Source organism: Artemia sp. Qi Xiang Cuo, chromosome 9, assembly GCF_049724085.1.
Source record: "Artemia sp. Qi Xiang Cuo chromosome 9, ASM4972408v1, whole genome shotgun sequence".
NCBI lineage: Eukaryota > Metazoa > Arthropoda > Branchiopoda > Anostraca > Artemiidae > Artemia > Artemia sp. Qi Xiang Cuo.
The window spans coordinates 64,379,066-64,401,866 of record NC_142802.1 but is presented as its reverse complement, the minus strand read 5'-3'; the positions used below and the strand labels follow the sequence as shown (position 1 = coordinate 64,401,866).

The 22,801-nt window shown below is 37.0% G+C and overlaps 1 protein-coding gene across 1 annotated transcript in view; it reads right to left on the bottom strand.

The window, feature by feature from the left end:
• Positions 1-22,801, bottom strand: part of BBS5 (Bardet-Biedl syndrome 5 protein) — a 154,007-nt gene that overhangs the window by 110,143 nt on the left and 21,063 nt on the right. The window contains exons 3-5 of the mRNA XM_089095063.1: positions 14,560-14,708; positions 12,030-12,079; positions 9,810-9,949 (exon numbers count right to left, since the gene is read on the bottom strand). Of these exons, the coding sequence (XP_088951189.1) occupies positions 9,810-9,949; positions 12,030-12,079; positions 14,560-14,708 (339 nt within the window). The remainder of the gene's footprint in view (positions 1-9,809; positions 9,950-12,029; positions 12,080-14,559; positions 14,709-22,801) is intronic.

Sequence of the window (22,801 nt, the reverse complement as noted above, 5' to 3'; positions counted from 1 at the left end):
CTAAAAAAAAATGTAGCGTAAAGAGCGAGGTATTGACTTGGGGGAGAACCCCCTCACATACGTTATAATTTCTGTTCGTTTTAAGTTCTAATATTCCTTCTTACATTTCAGTTGAAAAAAATTGTTTTTTTTTATTTAATTTCTGCTCGTTTTTTAAATAGTGCTTAGAAATCCGGCGCCCCCTCCATAGAACTGTCCCTTAACCCAAAGAAACATCTTCCACGGACATATTCTCCAGATTCGCCTCCTCCTCTAGCCCCCCCCCCCCTCCAGAAAAAATCCTTCCTGAAAATGATTGTATACTTCCCAATAACCAATAAATAATGCTGGCAAGTCCGGCGCCCCCTTCATGGCAAGTTCCCGTCCCCTACTAAAACTTCCTTCATGAACAGATCCTCCAACATACCCCCCGACCCCACCTTCCTCCAACGCCCAGAAAACATAACTCCTGAAAACTAATGTATGCTTCTTAATAACCCATACTAGCTGTTAACATTGGGTAAATTTCTAAACTTTTGTCACTCCCTCTGGGAACTTTGGGGGCTCAAGTAAGCCTAAAATAAAGATTTATCATATTTTCGACCCTGCTGAACAAAACGGCTATCTCAAAATTTTGATCGGGTGACTTTGGGAAAAAAATAACCATGGGAGGGGGCCTAGTTGCCCTCAATTTTTTGGTCACTTAAAAAGGGTACTAGACCTTTTAATTTCCGTTCCAATGAGTCCTCCCACGATACTCTAGTACCACTGGGTCAATACGATCACCCCTGGGGAAAAATAAATAAATAAATAAACACGCATCCGCGATCTTTCTTCTGGCAAAAAATGCAAAAGTCCAGATTTTTGTAGATAAGAGCTAGAAACCTCTACAATACGGTTCTCTGATAGGCTGAATATGATGGTGTTATTTTCATTAAGGTTATATGACCTTTAGAGGGTGTTTCCCCCTTTTTTGAAATCAACCAAATTTTCTCAGGCATTTAACTTTTGATGAGTAGGACTAAACTTGATGAAAGTTATATATTTGAAATCAGCATTGAAATCTGATTCTTTTGATATATCTATTGGTATCAAAAACCCGTTTTCTAGAGTTCCGGTTACCATTGAGTCGGGTCGCTCCTTACTTACAGTTCGTTACCACGAACTGTTTGATGAATGAATACATATATTTATAACCCTTCGTACAAAAATAAAAAAGAAGAAGCACATGAAAACAAGAAAGAAAAATTAAACTTCAGAAACAGCAACCAACTTTAAACCTCAAAAAATTATATTTCACAATTTGAAGCAATTTGCTTACAGCAAATATCCAACAGTTCGTGGCAACGAACTGTAAGTAGGGAGCGATGCGGCTCAATAGTAACGAAAACCCTAAAATAGGGAATTCTGATATCAATCGATATGCAAAAAGAATTGGCTTATTATGCTGATTACACATATCTGCCCCCTCCCCCCATAAGAAGAAATAAAAATAAATATCATGGAAGTGTTGCTACCATGTGGTATATCATAGATTTACCAGCATTATTTGAAAAACGATCAGAAATTGAATTTAAAAAAAAATCAACTGAAAGTAAGGAGCACTATAAAAACTTAAAACGATTAGAAATTATTCCGTATATAAAAAGGGTTGTCCCCTCCTTAATACCTCCCTCTTTAAACTAAGGCTTTTATTACTTTAAAAGGCAGAATTGAAACAAAAAGTTAAACTTTAGCGTAAAGAGTGAGGTATTGAGAAGGGGGCACCGCGTTCCATATACAGAATAATTTCTGTTCATTTTCAGTTTTAACGTTGCTCCTTACTTTTAGTTGAAAAAACTTTGTTTTTTTTTTTAGTTAATGAGCACTAAGATCACACAGCTTGGCATATAGACCGGAGAAATCTTCTCATTAGGTGCGGATTATGGGTCCACAGCGGGACTCTTAGCGTATCTAAAACAAACTCACGCTTCATTCTAAAACGATCGGATTCCCTGAAAATTTGGTAAAATTGCACTAAATAAGGAATGCATGGTTGGATATGATCCTTACAAAAAGGGTTCTATCCCAGATAGAACTGAGTACTTACAATCATACCATGTCAACGACAGATTTTCTCTTTTCCAATATTAGTATCTCAGTATTCTTAAGATGCATACCAATTGGGAGACCAAGATGAGTCAACTTATCGCAAGATTTTATCTCATCACCGTACAAATCTATAAATACGTCATCAACTCTGATTGTACCTAACTCACTAAAAGTCAGAATTTTACATTTTTCTTCATTGAGGAAAAGCCCAATTTCATAGCAGTTTTAAGACTTATCTGAGGAAACTTTTTCTAGCCCGCTGGCTGTCCTAATAATATTAAAAATATCATCTGCGTTACAAGTATAGATAAATCAGCTCCTTCATAAAAGCAATACGAAAATGATCGGCACGGAGCTGCAGGGGCGTAATTTGCTATGAGATAGGGGGGGCATTTGCCTTATCTAGACCCCAGTTTCCCCCCCCCAGACCCCAGATCCCCCCGCTGGAATTTAGTTTCTGCAATAAATCTTGTCAAAACTAAGATAAGCCTGCATAATTCAAACACCCAAAGAGACAGGTCAGTTTTATTTAGCATATCTTGCCTTTATGGTACTATATGACTCATTTTTAATTTATCAGTGTCATTTTGACTTGAATTGGGAAGATTGGCTCCAATTTTGCCCTCCCCCGCCCTCCTCTGTATTCTGACGAAATTACGCCACTGCGGAGCTGGCAGCATTGCGTTACTTATAAAATGTACATAAAGCGATCTACTACTACTACTAACAACTCATCGCAGCACCAAGCCGCCTGAGGCCAACACAGCTACGCACGCTCCTCCTCCACCCCAATCTATTCAAAGCCTCCCTTTTTACACCCGCCCACGAAGCTCCAATTTCCTTTAAATCTTTCTTTATGACGTCCTCCCACCCCAGACGGGGACGACCTGCGTTCCGTTTAGCCCTAGATGGTTGGCCGAAAAGAACAATTTTCGGCAATCTGTGATCCTGCATCCACACAACATGCCCTAACCACCTCAACCTTTCTTTCATTATAGACCAAGAGAACGGTATTGAACCACATTTTTCGTATAGCCTTTTGTTTGAAACACGGTCAGTCAGCCGGGTGCCCAGAACCATCCTTAGGAAATGTCTTTTGACAACATCCAACAAATCCTCCTCTGATTTCCGGAGTGCCCTTCCTTTATAGCGATATTTAACCACTGTCATCACTTTAAGTTCCATGATTCTAATTTTGGTTAGTAGAATTATATTCGTATTCTTCCAGACTTTTTTTTAACTGTGAAAAAACACCCTGAGCCTTGGCTTTTCTATTTTTAACATCTTCACTGCTCCTAACCATCTTTACTAATAATACTACCAAGGTAAGTGAAGCTGCCCACCTGATCAATCTTTTCATTCCCAACGTCACCTTTTCATCTTCACTTATTCCTAGCCTTAGTGACTTAGTCTTCCTAACATTAATTTTCAAACCAATACTAGCACCCTGAACTCGCAAAACCTCTAAAACTTCATTCATTTTGCCTCACACTTTCATCTAGGATGCTTAAATCATCAACATAATCTAAGTCTAGGAAAGTTTCCCATTTGATTCAGTGGTCTCTCATTGCCTTTCCTGTGCTCCTTAAAACAAAGTCCATCAAAATAATACAGAAAAATGGGGATGGAACACAACCCTGCTTGACTCCTCATTTACTACGAAACCAGTTACTAACCTCATTTCCAACCTTAACCGCAACAGTGTTATTCTCGTACATTGCACTAATCACTTTAATGTATTTGTCTGGTATACCATACAAGGATAAAACCTTTACTAAAGCTCCTCTACCAACAGAATCGAACGCTTGCTCATAATCTATAAAACTGAAGACCAAAGGTGTTTGAAAACTTAGGCACTTCTCAATTACTAAGCTAAGAGTGAAATTTTGGTCGACACATCCTCTACCCTTTCTAAAACCGCACTGCTCTTCTCTTAAAACTTTGTCTACAGCATCTCTCAGTCTAAAAAGTATCATATTACTAAGTAATTTCCTACCTACAGAGACCAGACTAATGCCTCGATAATTACCACACTCACTTTTATTACCTTTCTTATAGAGTGGCTTAATTAAGGTTTTCCTAAAATCGTTAGGTACTTCCCCTTTTTCAAAAATCATATTCATAATCTTCAATAACTTATTTCTAACCTCAGAGCCACCATATTTAAGAAACTCATTTACTACCCTATCAGCACCTGGAGCCTTATTATTCTTTAATCCCTTTAGTACTGTTGCTAATTCCTCCTCACAAAACAAATCTTCCGTTACATCCAAAGTATCACAAACTTTTCATGTTCCTCTATATTTTTTCCTGCAACTCTATCTCGGTTAAGCAAGTTCTCAAAATGTTCGGCCCATCTTGCTTTAGCTTTTTCCTTATCGCTAATTGCCACCCCATTCCTATCTTTAACTGGGACAAGTCCGGATTGACTACTACCTCTCAATTTGTTAACGTGCCAGTACAATATTTTACTATTATGCCGTCTAGCTGCATCTTCAAAATCTTCGGCAATAATACACCTTCAGCAACTTCACAAATTATTTTTCTAAAATTATTCCAACCATCTTCCACATTATCAAATTTTAAACTCTCAAGTTTAGTATTCAACTGTTCCTGGAAGGTTTCTCTCAAATTCTCATCCTGGAGTCTACTAACATCATAACTTCCCGGGAGGTAATTACCCTTCCGATATTTCAGCTTTAAATTAACCCTTGACACTACTAGATGATGATCTTTACTTTTAACATCAATAAAAGCACTCCTATATACCCTAGTATCTTTTATTGATCCTGCCAGTCCTCGGTTTACTATAAAATAATCAATAAGGTTTGCTGTCTTACCATCACGTGAATACCATGTTAAATTATGGGCTTATGACCATAATGTTTATGACCAAACACCGTATTGATTATAACTAGATTGCTATGCCTCCAAAATTGCAAAAGCCTGTAGCCGTTACTGTTTTCTTTTCCTACACCAAATTTGCCTAGGCTGGGATACCATCTATCCTTATTTCTACCAACCTGGGCGTTAAAATCTCCCAGTAATAACATCATATTTCTACCTGGGACCTTGTTTATTTGCTCCTGTAACTGTAAGTAAAATTCATCTGAGTCACTAATATCTGCGTCAGTCGGTTCTACAGGGGCGCATACTACTATAACTGATACCCTGAACTTTTTAGTCATAAATGAGCAATTAGTTTTCTATTATTAATACCTTCCCAGCCTAAACAAGACTTAGCAGCTTCCTTATTCATTATGAGCCGTGCTCCCTGTCTATGTACCCCATCCTTCCTGCCTGAGTAAACAAATTCTATATCACCTAGTTTCATGCTTCCTACCCCTGGGATATGAGTTTCTGAAACTCCTAATAAGTTCAGTTCGACTCGTCTGAATTCGTCAGTCAAAATGTCGATACGATAGTCATTTTTTAATGTCGTAACATTCCAAGTTCCAATTTTCTTGTTCTTTAAATCATTGAAATTTTTTTCGCCTCAGGAAAAGCAATGATCCCGGATATCAGTGCAGGAGATCATATATCTTCTCAAGTCTACACCGAAGTGCTTAAGCCGGCTTAGAACCGGACAGCCAGAAGTCCCTTGGACCTCCATGAATGGAGGCTTTGTGCAATCCTGGTCCCATTTTGGTCACAACATGGTTTTCAGCGATTGGCGATGCTCTTCTATCAACAAGAGTCGAAATCCTGCACAGACAGTCTCAAGCCTATTTCCTCCGACTCATTATATATTCATGCCTACAAATATTATGCTACTACGGGGAGGCAACCCGTAATAGATAAATTAGCTAGGAAGAGGTTTTTCAGCCCAAAGACGCCCATCAAAACATACCTATCCCAGAAGAATTGTCCATTAGTCAGAATCCCGTACGAATGCTGTGTCGTTTACTAGGCTATAATTTCCTCGAGGGGCGCCACTCCTCAAGTGGGAATAGAGTTGACCGCAAGGTCCCGAGTCTTGCAGGTACCCCGAAAAGATCGAGGCAGCTCTTCGCAGACGCCGTTGTCCATAAATCTGGATCTTACATCCTGCCACAATTGTCCTCCTATAGAGGACCATTTCGCTATGGTGTTCTGCATCACCATGCAATTTAACCCATTACTGGGAGAAGGTTTGCAACTCATGGGACTTGTGGACAAACCAGTGGGCTCTTTTGAGTGTACATTTGAGGGGCCTTCTTCCTCCTCCGCCTGTATTTATGACCCCGGGCAAGGGTGCCCCTGTTTCTGTTATGGACCCCCAGGGACAAGGTCCCCCCTTGGTCCGTGCCTCCTATGGAGGTACCCCACATGTCTGTAGAGCGTTCCCCTATCGCCACCTGGGGACACGCTGAATGGCCAGGGGGAGTCCAGATAAACGGATCACTTTTGTTTTGCAAAGGCCATAACTCAGTGACATATTTAACCTACTACTTATAAATATACATAACTCACTGACTGGGCCTATATAAGTTATATACAGAAATATATAACTGAGTGACATATTTAACCTACTACTTATAAATATGTGTAATTCTAAAAAGGATAGTAGTTGAGGACAATTAGAATTGGCAAACACGTTGTCTACATAAAAAAAATATCAGACGAAGTCTCCTATTGATCATCATAGATTGGTAGTTACTATGAAGAATATTCAGACCAAGAGGTTCGGACCGACAATTCATAACAAACATAAATTTTGGTATTTTAATTGAATATTCTATGCTCAATAAAGCTTGTCGGAATCTTTCTTATTCTAATTTAAGCCCTATTTCCTCATGTGATGGTCAGTTTGAAATTCCCAGATTTGTTGAGTTTAACCCTAATATGGATTAGTATTTCATTAGACAATAAATCACTTCCAGGAAATGCTTCCATTTCTACTATACTTTAGAGTAGACTACTTTATTTTTAATGTTTCTCCTCTAATATTTTTAGACCTACTTTAATACTGTATTTCTACTTTAAATTTGGATTTTCCACTTTTTTCCTTGCCGAGCCTATGGATTTTGTTGCGGAAAATAGAATTTTGGATACAACGGCGGGATTTTGGCAAAAGTCATTGAAAAACGTTCTTATTTTTGTCGGACTTGGATAGACCCGCAAAATTTGAAACAAAATAACCAACGTGAAAGAACCGACGTGGTGGACAAATGCAAATAGAAGCACCTATGCACATTTACCATCTTACTTGCTTAAAAAAGAAGTGCTACAAGTTGCGAAAAGCCTTTGTCACAATTTCACGGTAAAAGACCATTGTAAACAAATTGAGTCTGTTCAGTCTGTGAACCTTAAAAGAGAAGAGTTCTTTCTTTGGGACTAGGAGCGACCGCTTGTCTCTTTTCCTTACAAGGAAAAGATACAAAGTTCACAGAGAAATGCAAGAGCATCATGGAGATTGCCCGGAAATTTTATATTAAAGCTGTGTCCAGCTAATCGACTGATTTCCATTTGATTACGACATTTACAACTTCGTAGAGATTGTAGACCCAAAAGTCGCATCTGATGGTGATATTCTATTGTTGCGGCTTTTTTGCCATAAGTTCAAGCACTCCTCGTGGGATTTTGGGCTGGTTGAAAAAGAGTAGCGAGCATTGATGCTGCTTAGTCCAGACGACAGTTTGCTCAGTGGCTGAAACCCTATTGATTTTTGGAACTGGGTGGCGTCCATCAAGATGCCAAATAGAGTGCTAAAGCTCACTAGCGTTCTTTATGTCATTCAATTAATTTTTGGGTTTCCCAGCTCAAATGTCGTTGTGGAAAGACTTTTCAGCATTCTGAAAACAGGAAAAAATGAAAAGAGAAATGGTCTCAAAAACGTAACTTTGGCTGCAACTATTTCTGTCGAGTATGGGATGAAGCGTAAAGGCCCCCCTACGTTCACCGAAAGTTTAAATAAAAAAAATGGAGTCCGTGAAATTAGATGTGACTGCATTCAAATGCGTAACTTTATTAGGCATTGGGAAAGACTATGGGGATGGCGACGGCAACGCTGACTCAGGGTATTAATCTTAGTATTTTATGTTTTTTCTTAAATCTTATTATTTGGTGATTCTCATTAAATTTTTCTGAATACAGTTTAAAGTGCGTCTACATTGGGCATTTTCTGGAAAACTGGGAGGCAGGTAGCAGTCTACACTATTTAAAATCGAGCAAAAGATCCAAATGCAGGCGCTGTCCTTAAATCCAGCTTTAAGTTATTCATTTTTGCTACTACATTGCTTCAAATTAACAACAAATTGTAAAAAAAAAGTCAAAACAAAAATAATGCGTGAAAAAGCGACCGGTTGGATGCCAATCCTTCGTACCAATTCAAATAAAACGAGAGTGTTGCAAAAATAGTAATAGAGAAGGATAAAATAATGGCAAAAAAACAACAAATAAATAAAATATATTCATACAGTCCAGAATATAATATCCGGAACCGGAATCTATAAATCTAAACCGAACTCAACTAGTCGATAAATAAAAAGCATTGTTTTGAACGTCAAAAGAAGATTTTTTGGTACAAATAAAAGGTCTTGAGTTGTAAAATAGGTCGTCTTGAACAAATGCTATTAAAAGTCAGCCTAATAAAGCTTTACTCGTAACTTGGAAAGAATTCAGAAAATGGGGAAACTTTTAGAGATTTTGGCATTGAAAATATGGATTTTTCACCACTGTTTTAGGGATTGAAAAAATTTGAAGTGGAAACACTGGTAATATAGCGTAAGAATCAATTTTGTTAACATTCCTGTTCAAATAGTAAGCACGATAGCATACTTACTTCCTGGTTGTGTCCTACTGTAATTCTACTCTTCTTTTCGCACTTAAATACTTTATTTCCACATTAGTGGAATGGAAGCACTGCTTCCAGGAATCTTGGCTTTCATATGGCGCTACATGTAAAGAAAAGGTGTAACTAAATCTGGCAATGCTCCATGATTCAAAAGCTCATTCTGGCTTAGGGATGACACAGCGAGTCAACCCCTTTACTAATATCACACGTTCCAAGAATTCGTGCCTCATCAAACCAATATAAATCAATCAATAAATCATACATTTATTTTAAAGTATCTGACTGTAATTTCACTTTCAATATAACGTTATTATTCATTTCAATTTCTGTTATTCTTTTCATTTGTTCATTGGTAGTATCTTATGTTAATTTTAAGTTTGAATTGTTATTAGACTTTGTTTCTGTTAGTATTTGTTTTTTAATGTAGTACTTTACTTTTCTTTAAGATACTACTCTTTCGGAAAAAGTGTCTTAATTAGTTCCGACCCTATTCTTGCATTTACAAAAAAATCCACTCCTTTCTTTTCCCCTCTAAATGAGGCATTTACCCTTAGAATATCCTAAAATGGAAATAAAATGTAGCTTCCAGAAAGCCTAGCATATTCAACCTTAACATGCACAATAATTTATAGTCTATACCAATTAGCACACATCTTTGTTTTGCTAAATTAATTGTTCCATCTATTACTGTACATAGCAACGGGTCATAAGCATTATTCCTAGAATTACAAGCAGTGGCGGATCCAGGGGGTGAGGGGGCACCCCCTGAGTGTAGTCTAAGGTAGTGTACTTCATTTAATTAACTCAAGTTTCCGTCAATTAAGCTTGCTCATAACGCAAGTTTATCGGATCAACCTATTTCCCCCCCCTAAAAAAATTTTCTCGGATCAATCTATTTTGCCCCTCCCCATTAAGGAATTGCTGGATCCACCCCTGATTACAAGCAATTTTTAACAATTTATACCTCATCGTTTCCTGGGCAATTTGATATATCTCAATAGCTGTCTGGTCTTGTGATGAAAAAATGAATTCAAACTTTGCTTCTCCACATTTACACAATATGTACAGAACATCATTTATTCCATGTGCTGTCTTCCCGTTTTTCTAGAAAAGTGATTTATAAGATAACTTGATATTAAGTAAAACAGGCCTTCCTTTTCCCGAGTTTAAAGGCTTAATTTTGAAATTTAATTAGAATGTAAATCAAACTTTTCGTCGTAACGAAATGTGAAAAGGAGTGACTCGGCTCAATAGTAACAGAAACTCTAAAAAAATTAGTTTTAATACCAAAAGGACTGGATTCTTATGCTGGTTTCAAATATATAGGTTAAAACTTATTAAGTTTCAACTTATTAAGCTTGGGACAATTAGTCCACCTCTTACGTCCCTTTTTCCCCGATGACTTCTGCTCAAAATTTTTGGGATAGCCATCTGATTCAATATTCTTGAAAGGTCCAAGAACTATGCCTCCAAGCATGACATGACCTCCCTCCCCTCGCAATTCCTGAAGAATCGATTTAAGCTATGAAATTTGTCCGTTGTTTACTTTTAGTATTTGCTGTTGAATAATATACGTGAACTTTTTTAGGGGGAATTTTCTATGAGGGGAAAGTTCCCCTCGTGGAAAGTTTGGGGAAGAATTATCCGAGGAATTCCTTATGGATAGTAGGGGGTAATTCTTGGCATTATTGGAAAATGACCAGATATTATAAAAAAGAAAAATTAAAATTAAAGTAAGGAGAACTTTCCAGAGGGTCTGGGAGGAACTTTCAGCATAGAGGGAATGATCCGGGTTTATTTTGTTGGGGATATAAGCAGGGATGAATTTTCAGCGGAGATATTTCCATGGGGAAGGGATCTTCCGGGGTATTTTTTTAAGGAGAGGAGAGGCGGATATCCCGGTTGAAAAATAATCAGAACTTAAATTCTAAAAAATAAGTTTTTTCAACTGAAAGTAAGGACCAACAATAAAACTTGAAACGAATGGAAATCCCTCCGTATATGAGGGACTGCTCTTTCCTCAAACCTAGTTTTCAACGCTAAAGTTTGACTTTTTGGCCAAATCCTTTAAGAACGACTCCTAAAGACTGTTTAATTGGAACAAGAAGTTTTTTTAAAGCACTAAAAAACTTCATCATACCGAGCAAATGGTTGAGGAAGGGGAAGCCCTCCTCATGTATGGAATAAGTATTAATAGTTATTAATGTGTTTTAATTTTTAATGTTGATTCCTAATTTGGTTGGAAAACTTGCTGTTTTTTTTATTTATTTATTTATTTAATTGCTTACAGAAACCAGAGAAAACCAAAATTAAAGAACGATCAAAACGTTAAACAGCAGAAAATACCTAACAATAGTGTATGAGATATCCAAATATATTCCCAGGATTTGTTCTGGATATGGGAGGGGGAAATGAAAACTTGAAAGAAAACTGACTATATTGGCAATATGGAGAATGCAAGAAAAATTAAAAATACCTCTTCCGAGGAATATGCATATTTTCGAGATCAGGAGCTTTGGAGGGTGTTTCCAGTTGACCAGTTTGAAGATATATAATATGAAAGTAGCATAAGAACACTTTTTTTGCAGGATGACCAGGGTTGCCACCCGGTGAAAAATAAAATCACTAGATTTAAGTGTTTTTTTTTGTTGATATAGTGATTTACTTCAATAATCTAGTGGTTTATGTGTTGATTTAGTGAATTTTTATTTTAGGCAACATAAAAAATCACTAGAAATAGTGACAAATCACTAGGAGTGGCAACCCTGTGGATGACTGACGAATGGAAATCAAAGAGCCATTATTGTTCTTTTTCATTTTGCTGGGCATGAACTTGGCCTTTGAATGATCATGTACTTTAACGAACAGGTATTTTTGAACGAGGGGCTGGTGCTTATTTTAGAAGTCAGTGCGCATCAGATCACTGTCTTTTTAGACACCCGAAAGCATTTTATTTACAGTATTCTATACATATCCGAATATCTAAAACCCATGTATATCTTCTAAGCAGGGATTCTATACATCAGTTATGTCAAATCTAAGCCTTCATCATTGCAACCTATTCGTCCTAAAAAAAAGAACAAAGCCCTTCCCTAATAGCCTCATTAAAAGAAGATTGTCAGCTACGGGGAAAAAATAGAAGAGCTTAATCTATATAACACAGTTTCAGATATAAAACACTCACCCTTTCCGCTGTACTTGAAGTAATTACTTTCACACAGCCGTTTCCAATGGCTAAAAAAGAGTTTTGCTTAAAGATGACATTAAAATCATAAGTAGCCATGGAAGACTCTGAAAAAGAGCTGCTTATATTAGAAAAAATGAAAATTAATTAGACATAGCAGAATTAAGTTCAATATAGCAAAATAATTTTTTTACATTTGGTCAAAGGCACGTAAGTAGTGAAGGGTGTTTTTCACCCTCGTCCCCTATAGAAAAAGATTTTTTTGTGATCTATATCGTAATGTATCTGACTTTCACAATTTTCCCTCTGTTTTGACGTTATTATAGTTGCATCTCCTCCCATGGGGGCCCATAAGCTGAATTTTAGGGGGAGGGGGCTTACCTGATCTAATCGCACTTCCAATGCTGTATAGCAGAAATCTCAAAACAAAAATATAAAATATATGGCAGCATCATTCAGCCAGGGGCGAGGCTGGAGCCCCCCTCTCCCTCCCCCTATATGGGTACCCATGTCCCCTCTTCCCTCCCCTTAAAATTTTTTGCCTTTCGGAACCTTAATATAAGGCATACAAAGGCCTACAAAGACGACACGTTGAGTAATTATAATATTTTTGGCTGACGACACGTATATTGTTGTATTTAGCGTAAAACATTTTGTTCTTATATTTATTTTTCCTATGTGTAAAAGTCAACGAATTAAGCAATCCTGTTCTTGAATAAAATTAATTAAAAAAAACAGTTTTTTCAATTGAAAGTAAGAAGCAACACTAAAACTTAAAAGGAAAAGGAATTATTACGTATATGAGGGGGTTTGCCCCCCTAGTCAATACCTCGCTCTTTTCGCTAAAGTTCGAATTTTGTTCCAATTCTTTAAGAATGATCCCTGAATCACAAAGGATGTTTAATTAGAATAGATAGCTCTTTTTGAAAGTAATAACACTTTAGCGTCAAGAGCAAGGTATTGACTAAGGGGAGAACCCCCTCATATACGTAATAATTTCTGTTCGTTTTAAGTTTTAATGTTTCTCCTTACTTTCAGTTGAAAAAACTTTTTTTTAACAATTCTTGATCGTTTTATAAATAATGCTGGGAAATCCGGTACCACCCTCATAGAGATGTCCCATCCTCCATGTAAAATCCTCCATGTAAAGATCCTCCCACGTGACCCCCTCCTCCGACCCTCTCCCCACCAGAAAAAATCCCTCCTGAAAACGTCTGTATCCGGTATAACCCAATAACCAATACAATATGTGAACAGTGGGCAAAGTTCATAACCTGCAGCCCTTCCCCGGGGGACTGTGGGGGATTAAGTTTTCTTTCCTCAAAGACATGTTTGTTAAATTTTGGACTATGCTGAACAAAATAGCTATATCAAAATTTTGAACGGATGACTTTGGCAAAAAATGAGCGTGGGAGGGGGCCTAGTTGACCTCCAATTTTTTTTTATTCACTTAAAAAGAGCACTAGAACTTTAAATTGCCGTTCGAATGAGCCATCTCGCGATATTCTAGGATCACTGAATCGATACGATCATCCCTGAAAAAAAAAATACCAATAAACACGCATCCGTGATCTTTCTTATGGCAAAAAATACAAAATTCCACATTTTTGCAGATGGGAGCTTGAAACCAATACAGTACGGTTCTCTGATATGCTGAATCTGTTGGTGCGATTTTAATTAAGGTTCTATGACTTTTAGGGGTTGTTTCCCTCTTTTTCCGAAAATCATGCAAATTTTCTCAGGCACGTAACTTCTGATGGGTATGACTAAACTTGAAGAAACTTATATATTTGAAAGCAGCATACAAGTCTTATTCTTTTCATGTATCGATTGGTATCAAAATTTCGTTTTTTAGAGTTTTGATTACTATTGAGCCGGGTCGCTCCTTACTTACAGTTCGTTATCGCAACCTGTTTGATACATGCATAAAGTACTGCGTAATTGTCAATGTTTATTTAATGGGACAGTCTAGAAAAGTTCTTTGGGGGAACACTGAGGGTCTTTTGAAGGTTTCAAAAATGTAATTTAAAGCCCAAACTCTCCTATTTTTCCTTTTAAAGCCCTTCATATTCATTTTAACCTCCCATACATACCCATAGAAAGGGGGGTAACAAAGCGCATATATATTATGTCTTACAGTCATTTCCAAAGTTTTTTATCGCTTTGATATACTTCACCTCTTCAAATGAGCAGACATTTAAAATAAACAGATGCCACATATATATGAGGTATGCAGCTTCTCCCCTAACATCCCCACCCTTCAAAATAAAGTTTAATGTTCTATTCACTAAAATGACATAAACAATGCAAAGGATATAGTCAACTTGTGAGCACAATTGGATTACTTATCCTATGCTTTTCAAGACATTTTATCTCGTCAATAGTAAAGAAAGAGATAACACATAACAGCCCCCTTCCTCTTGAAATACAAGGCAGTTTCTTCTCGTCTTTGGCTTTTGCGTCGTTTTTACTTTCAAGGAGGAAATAAATGTTGTTTTTTTTTGTCATTTAATAAGAGCTTATTGCTTACATATATTTGACCTTGTATTTTTCTCGGAATGCCATATAATCCTCAGATTTGTCACCATAAGAACACCAATAATACTTGTATTTCCTTTGGAGTCTTCAACTCTTGACCTTCTACAGATTATAGTTTCTCCATCAATAGGTCTCAGGTTCCTACGAAGATGTTATCTAAGATATGGTTTAACTTTAAGACACGAATAGACAAAGAAAACAAAGAGACGGGAACAGTTAGTTTCAGGTCAGATAAATAAGACAAAATAAAATTTATAGTTTCTGCTATTTACGCTACAAGCACCAAATTCTTCAATAATACATCCAATGCTTATATCATCGATTACTGGTGCTCACACATATATCTCACTTCAGTATTATTATAAAACATCTGATCAGATGATTTGGCTTCCTGAAGTTTTACGATATCCAATTACATTGAGCGGATGGTTATCAATTCCAATTAAAGCGCTGGCCGAGCGTTATCCAACCCAATGACATTGCGCGGGCGGATAGTTTTGTTAGACAGCCAATATAATAGAGGAACACGTCGGCCCACGTGTTTTGCCAGAGGTGAGATATCTGGTGAAACCTAATACATAATGCGTGCTTACATGCAAAAATGTGTGCCATGAAGTGCACTGAATCTATACTCGGAATATTGTTATGTAGGCCTACTTAAAACTGCCAATAATAGTTTTCCAGGTCATAATACCTATGTTTGCCAAGAAGAAGGTTTCATGGAATAAATATTGATTAAATGACATCCCTTCCATACTTTCCATCTCTGTGCAGGTAAGCAAATGAATTTATTTCTTGTTACATACTCAAAATATTTTTGCATTGAGAGGGTAACTGTTCCCCTTTGGCTTGCAAATTTCAAGTTCATTCAAAAAATGTTTTTACAAAAGAACAAAGGCAAAGAAGTATATCCCGATTTAAATAATATATGAAGGATCAATTGCGAGAAGTTAGAATTTTTTCGGTCTAAATTTTATGTTCCAGTTTAATTGGAAGCCTGGATGCAAAAGTGAATCAACTACAAAAAAGTTAATTTCTTAAAATGAGTTTTTAGATTTAAGTTGCTAAGACTGGATATGTTGCTGTTTATCCCAACTTTCCAGAGCCAATTCACTTTTTTGCACGGGTAGCACTAATGTGTCTCCTTTTGTCTCTTTCTTTTTTTTTCTACTAGGGATAACGGAATACACGAATATCATAGAGAGATGTTTCATGGCTCATTTAGAAGCTACGGATTATATCTGCATGGCTTTTATAAAATCACCTGATTTTGTATATGTATATGCTGATTGCCGATCTGCAAGTGCTACACGACACTACAAATGGTACTTTCAGTGCCATCTGTCAAGTAGAAAAGCTGGGACACAAAAAGGCAGACAGGAATAGGTCTAGGCTATAAGGTGGATGTGGCAGCAATTCCCACCTAAATTATCCCAAATCTTCTTTTGTAGCGTGTGAAGAATGGGCTGGGAAGTGATGGAAGAAGATTCCACGATGAAGCTCTCTCGGACAATTTTGAGCTAATACTGCTCACAATTTCCTTAAAACTTTTACATTATAAACTCTTGTGGTAGTTCTACAACCTTATAAAAAGTCCACAAGCACAAATTCTTCACAATCGTAAAGAACGATTGCCATTACCTTGTTAACATAAATTTAACGTAATTTTGGAATGCCCTTCGCATTATCAAATTTAGTGGCACCAGGGAGGTAATTAAGGCCCAGGAGTCTGAAATTAATTATTTGGACAATGAATGTGCAAAGATGTGTTGGTATCAAGTGGCCCATTAAACAGAATAAAAACTTGTATGTTTAAAATCAGGGTATATGATATAGTTTTACGAAATCATTTCCCCAAACACCACGAATCAAAATTTTGAGATAGCCACTTTGTTCAGAGTAATTGAGAGGTCCAGTAATTATGTCTTTGGAAAAGACGACCCCCCCCCAGCCCTCATGATAAGAATTTTATGTTATACTAGATGTCCATTAACATATAAAGTTCTAATGGAAGGGGTGGTTATATAAACTTTGGAGGGGGCTCATTTAATTGGAAATCTGAAGCTCTAGTGCCCTTTTTAAGAGTCAAAAGTAAGCGAAGGGCAACTAGCCCTCTAGCTATAGCCATTTTGTTCAAAATAGTCTAAAGGTCACATAACAAGGCCTTTGGGGTTTATATAACTGCACAGAAACTAGGGGCAAGGGTTTTAAGTTATGCCCCAGTGGTATATAAGGTTTTTATGGAAGGTATGATCGTATAAACTTCGGATTAGGCTCATTTGACTGGATATTTGAAGCTATGGGGCCCATTTTAAGAGTTACAAGTGAGTTGAGTGTGACCAGCCTCCCCCACGCCCATCATTTCCTGAAACAAGCATCGAATCAAAATTTTTAGATATTTATTTTCTCCAGCATTTGTAGAAAGGTACAGTAATTATGCCTTTTGCAATGTCTCCCCCCCCCCTCCTGAGGCCCTCAGGGAAAGGGTTGTAGTATGTGTTATTGAGAAAGATATGCATGATCGACCTTTACTTTCCAAACAGACAAAGGGCATACAGGGGAGCCTTTTATTAATCTTGAGAGAATTGTTCAACTAATTCAAAACACATGATGTGTATATAAGTTGTCAAAAGGGCGTAGCTCAGCAATGACTGAGTATATTAATTTGGAACTTTCAGGAAATTATGAGGGAGATAATCAATTGACCAAAAAGGCAATGTTTTCACAGTACTACTACTACTACTACTACGAGAACTACCCCCGCTACTAGCCCTACCACTATTCCTGCTACTACTAGTACCACTGCTACCACTAAAACTACTGCTTCTGTAGAGATTACTACCAAGGCTGAGGATATTGAAATGAACATATGAGGTAACGTTGAGGTGAAAGGTGAACTAAATCAAAACTAACTCTGTTCGTATAAATTGCTGAGACAGGCGTTTCAGCAATATTTTTGGAACGGCTGACTGTATCAAGATGCAACTTTAGAGGCATCCTGAGCGGGATGTTCAACGGACCAAATGGCAACATGTATTTTCTACTACTGCTATTAATACTGTTGCTATTACTACTACTAATACAACACTACTACTGCTAATAATGTTGTTACTCCTGCCACTACTACTACAATAATAGTACAATTAAGGTTACGCGTATGAATGTGAAAATTTAATAGAACATTGAGGGTATATTCGAACTAAATCGAAAGACACTATGTATATTCAGATTGTCAAGAAGGCGTATCTCAGGAACTAATTTAGATATTAAGTTGGAACTTTTAAAGGATGCTTAATGAGGAAGATCAATTGTCCAAAAGGCAGTATGTGCACGCTTATACTAATACTGCTACCACTATTATATTTACTAGTTCAACTACTACAATTACTATTACTCCAGCTATTACTTCTAATTACAACTACTTGTAAGGTTAAGAGCATTAAAATGAAAAATTTCAAGAAGCATAGGAATATAAAGGTTATCAATAGGACATATTGGGTTTGTCATATCAATGGCTAAGTGTATTAAGTTGAGACTTCCAGGACTTGATGCTTGGGATGTTTAACTAACCAAAAGGCAATATTTTGATGCTACTGCTGTTGCTAGTACTAGTGCTATTACTTTTAATGCTACTAGTACTACTAATACTATTACTACTACTGTCACTGCTATTACAACTGTGCTATAGGGTATGAAGGTAAAACTTTCAGGGAGTTTTTTTTTGGGGGGGGGGGAGGTAAACTGAATCATAACACGCCGTCTGTATTGTATGAAATTTGTCAAAAGGGTATATCTACTAAAACTACCACGCATCACCATCGATAAATAAATGTGCCCAAAATGGACAGAAACTACAATAATTGACCGAATCTAACTCAAAACAAGCAGAAATTAACATGAGTAAGGATGATAACCCCCATGCCTTCTCAAGATCAGAACATTATTTGTACTCTACTGAAAAAATATATTTGAAGTGTTTTCACTTTTTAACTTTAATAAATCAAAAATTATTTAGACTTTAAGGAATAAATATCAACATATGTGTATTAAACTAACGATGCACAATCATTTGTTTTTTTTGTTTGCTTTTTTTCAGCAAAAAAAAAATTATGTTCTAGTTTGGGAAGGTATGGGGGTTGTCAGCTCTACTCATGTTAATTTCAGTTTGTTTTGAATTTGACTAGGTTATTTGTTGTAATTTCTGTCCGTTTTGGGTTTCATTTATTTATTGATGGTGATTTGTGGCAGTTTTACGCTTTGTAGATTATCTAATTTTATTTCTGCTCATTTTTGATTTGATGGAGTTCTTTACTTTTCTTTAAAAAATGATTTAGCAGAAAAAGTTTTTAAAATTAATTATTTCAATAACCACAAAGTCGTTGAACGGCATACAGAAATAATGGATTGATTTATCAGGTAAAATTTCGGTCTCACCAGCTATACTACCGATAGTGAGTATTATACACTATTAAATAGTAAAATATACACTTTTATACTAGGGAAATAAACATCAAATAAGCAATAGTATGAAATCTATAAATATGGGTATTTCTCTCTATAGAACAGAGAATTTCATGCTATGATACACATTTTAAAGCTAGTCTATACTCTTAGTACTATCAAGATGGGTTCACTTCGGACTCGTCTAAAAATTAATAATGAAATGTCCTTTTCAGAAACAAAATGAGATCCAATCATTAGACTGAGATCATAGTGCAAAAGTGGTACCAAATTAAACTAAAAATAAAGTAATAAACATTAGAATGCTTATTTTTATGTTTAAAAAGTGTCCTTATTCGGTTTGATTTAGCTGTGCCGAAACTCCTGTATTGTTTTGTGTTTTCAGTAAAATGCTAATACTAAATCAATTTTGCGTTTTTTTATATTAGGCTTTTGTGTTTTCAGTAAAGAGCTAGTATTCTATAATCATACAAACATAGGGAAAATGTTTTATCGATATATGTAAGATAGACTGTGAAGCAGTAATTTTTGTTCGTTTTAAGTATCAACTTTGCTCTTAACTTCCCTCAGAAAAACTATTTTTTCACAGATCTAGCAAAGAACGAACCAATGCGAGTCTGGCAGTGGGTTCACTCAAATATGAAATTGTTGGGGTTCCACCCCTATTTCTTTTCTTTTCAGATAAATGACCCATTTTCTTTTCTGTAATTACAGTTGCTTATAAGATAATTTTCAATCTTAAGTTAAATTCGCCACCAAGGCAACCATTTTGCAAGAGAAAGTAAATTGCTTGGATCACAGTTCAGTATGAATCATCGCATGGGCCTGCTAAAATTCAAGTCATTGATTCTGAAAGTACGTGTTGGGCAAATTCAATTGAGGGAATTGAGTCATTTGATTGGCCGCGTCACACTGGGCCACGCCCCAAGTACCAAGATTCTGTTAGTGAAAAATATTATCTAGTAGTCTGCATTTAGACCCCGTTTGGGGTAGCCTATTCTTTTTGTTATATGTGACCTTCCAGAACTCCCTCAGAGTTTCAACTCGATCCCTTCAGTCACTTCTCAAGATATTGCAAACAACTTGAAAAGCCAGGTAGATATAATGTCTTTTTGATTTTCTCGGGTACGCGTGGCGTTTCCAGAGTTTTTTTTTGGGAACATTGAGAACATTCGCCTACCAAACAATCCGTTAGAGCTCACTTAAAATACAATTAATCATGAACAAAATAGTTTTTGAGACATTTCCAGGCACTTTGATATTCCCTCCAGTCCCAACAAAACGTACAATCTTCTTTTCTTCAGAATGATCTCTGAAAGTTTCGAGATAGTCTGACATCTAGGATCATATATGCCTCCCTTATCCATTATAAAAGCAAAACAATGGGTGTTCGTAGTGCTAGCTACCGCTGGCACCACTTATTGGGGTGTAAGTACGGGTGTCGCCACTTATTGATGCAAAAATGGCGCAAAAAGGTTGCTATGCCACTTACTCAAAGGGGAGAACCCCTTGTCGGCCCAAATGGTAGTGAGATCCCCGCTCTTACCCCAACGGTTCTGCAAATATCGGGTTTGGTACTACCCTATTTACAGTATACCCTGTCCCAGGGTATGGTAACTTGATCGAGTGGTCAAATGGCCACTTTCTAAAGCCAAATGTATCCACCTTGGGTTACGGCTAAAAAACCTCTACTCTCTTCTTGGAGGTAACAACCCTCCCTGTCAATATAATAATGACGGTACCTCGTAGTTCTATTCCTACCCTGCCTGGGTTACGGAAAATAGTACACAGTTTGTAGAAAATACCTTACTTGTATTATTCCAAAAAGGGTCACAAATATCAATAGAAATATCCTTCCCCAATCGGGGTCAAAACGCAGACTCTTTCCCCAAACGGGGTCAAAACATAGACTCTTTCCCCAAACGGGGTCAAAACATAGATTAAAACACAATAATATTTTACACACCACTGTTCATATGGGTGGACCTCCGCTTGGCCCAACCAATCAGCTACATCCCCATTCAAACCCAATTCTAACTCTTAGTTTTATCTTTCAATGACTCCCAAACCAGGAAGTAAAAATCAAACTTGGTTCACAGCTTACCCATTGCAAAACCACTATCGCTTTGTAGCGGAATTTAACCTGTATTTTTAATTTATACCATAAAAAATTTTAATTAATAAAAATAAAACTGTTAATTTATCTTAAAGTAAAATAAACAGGGGTGGACCCCAAACCCCCCCCCCCTTAAGAAACATGACCGCCCACGTGCTACCTTGGTCCACCCTTACAACCATAAACACTTAACTTCAACTTTACAAAATCCATTTGCCTTCTCTCTTCCACCGCTTGGCTCTGCATCGGTCGTCCTCGACACGTCTCTACTGTAGGACCACCATGATCTAAATCGCATAGCATCCGCACTAGATTTTGCAAGTTGAAATCTTCAAGATTCGTAGGTAATGATTGTGCGCAGCACAATTCAAAACAACAAATTTTCTCGCTCTCACGAATTTACATTTGAGAGGAGCAGAGAATCAGTTTCTGGCACATGTGATGATGCCAGCCATCGTGAAACATTTGGCTGCACTAGCCTCTTAATTTTCATCTGTGGAAACAACCCCACATCTCAATCAAAAAGTAAATTGCCCCTTGGCATAATTTCAAATAATCTAAGGCCGAAAATACAAAGGCCAGTGAAAACGATAAGGGTAAAGGAAATTAAGCAGAATTTTTCGCGAACTATAAATCACCTTTTTTCTGAGCTCTCTCCCCAGGGATAATTAATATGCGTTGATGTGTTAATGCTTATTGAAAATAAAGTTTGGGTATATATCCCACTGAATACAAATTTCCGGAAATAATTATTGATTCCCATGAAGAATAACAGCTACGAACAGGGTTACTGGACAAGAGTTTGGGTGAAGTATGAAGTGACTGAGAGAGGGTATCCCCCAAGGACTCCAGATCAGAAAGGCAAAATCTCGGTAAAGGGATCACAACTTGTCGACCAGTTGTGCATTTAGTAAAAGGGCAATCTTTTGCAACTTCCCGCGGGGGATCTTCCCCAAGGGATTCCTCCCCCTCATAAAGGAACAAACCCTCTTTTGAGTTGATCAGACCAATTTCCGATTCCTTTCCAAATCTTTCCAATCCGACTCGAAATTCCATATCTCCCAACTTTCCCCCAACCCGTTGTGGGTCATTCATCTCTACTTTTCTCAATTCTGTCATTCTCGCAAAATACTAAATCATCATGAAATCTGAATTGGACTCCAGTGTCCTCCTTCTTTGACTGCATAACTTCATTGTAAGCTCCGTTTAATATCTCTTTTCTCTCTTTTAGTCTTCTTATTCTTACCGCAGAAACAAATAGTTCGTTATCAAATGGGAACTGAATTCCGACATTGGTTTTTTCATATTGTACTAAAATTTCTCGATTTTTACGAGGAAAAGCGCGTACAATAAATTTCGATATTAATATCTGGTACAATCAGTGCTTCATTTTGGCCTGTGGTAATTGTTAATCTCATGTTCATAAAGTATTTTCAATTTTCATTTTCTGGAAATTTTCCCGAAAAATCGATATAACGCGTCTTGTTTTAATATGGCTTTTCTGTTTACTTCTGCATCCATTTCTGTGGATTATCAATATTTCGAACATGCGTATCAAGTATTTCGCGCTTTCGACAATTGGCTGAGCACCCCACGCTTGTTTATGGGCCTGTAAACCTCCCACCGTAGTTAACGGAGTATTATATTTTTCCGGGCT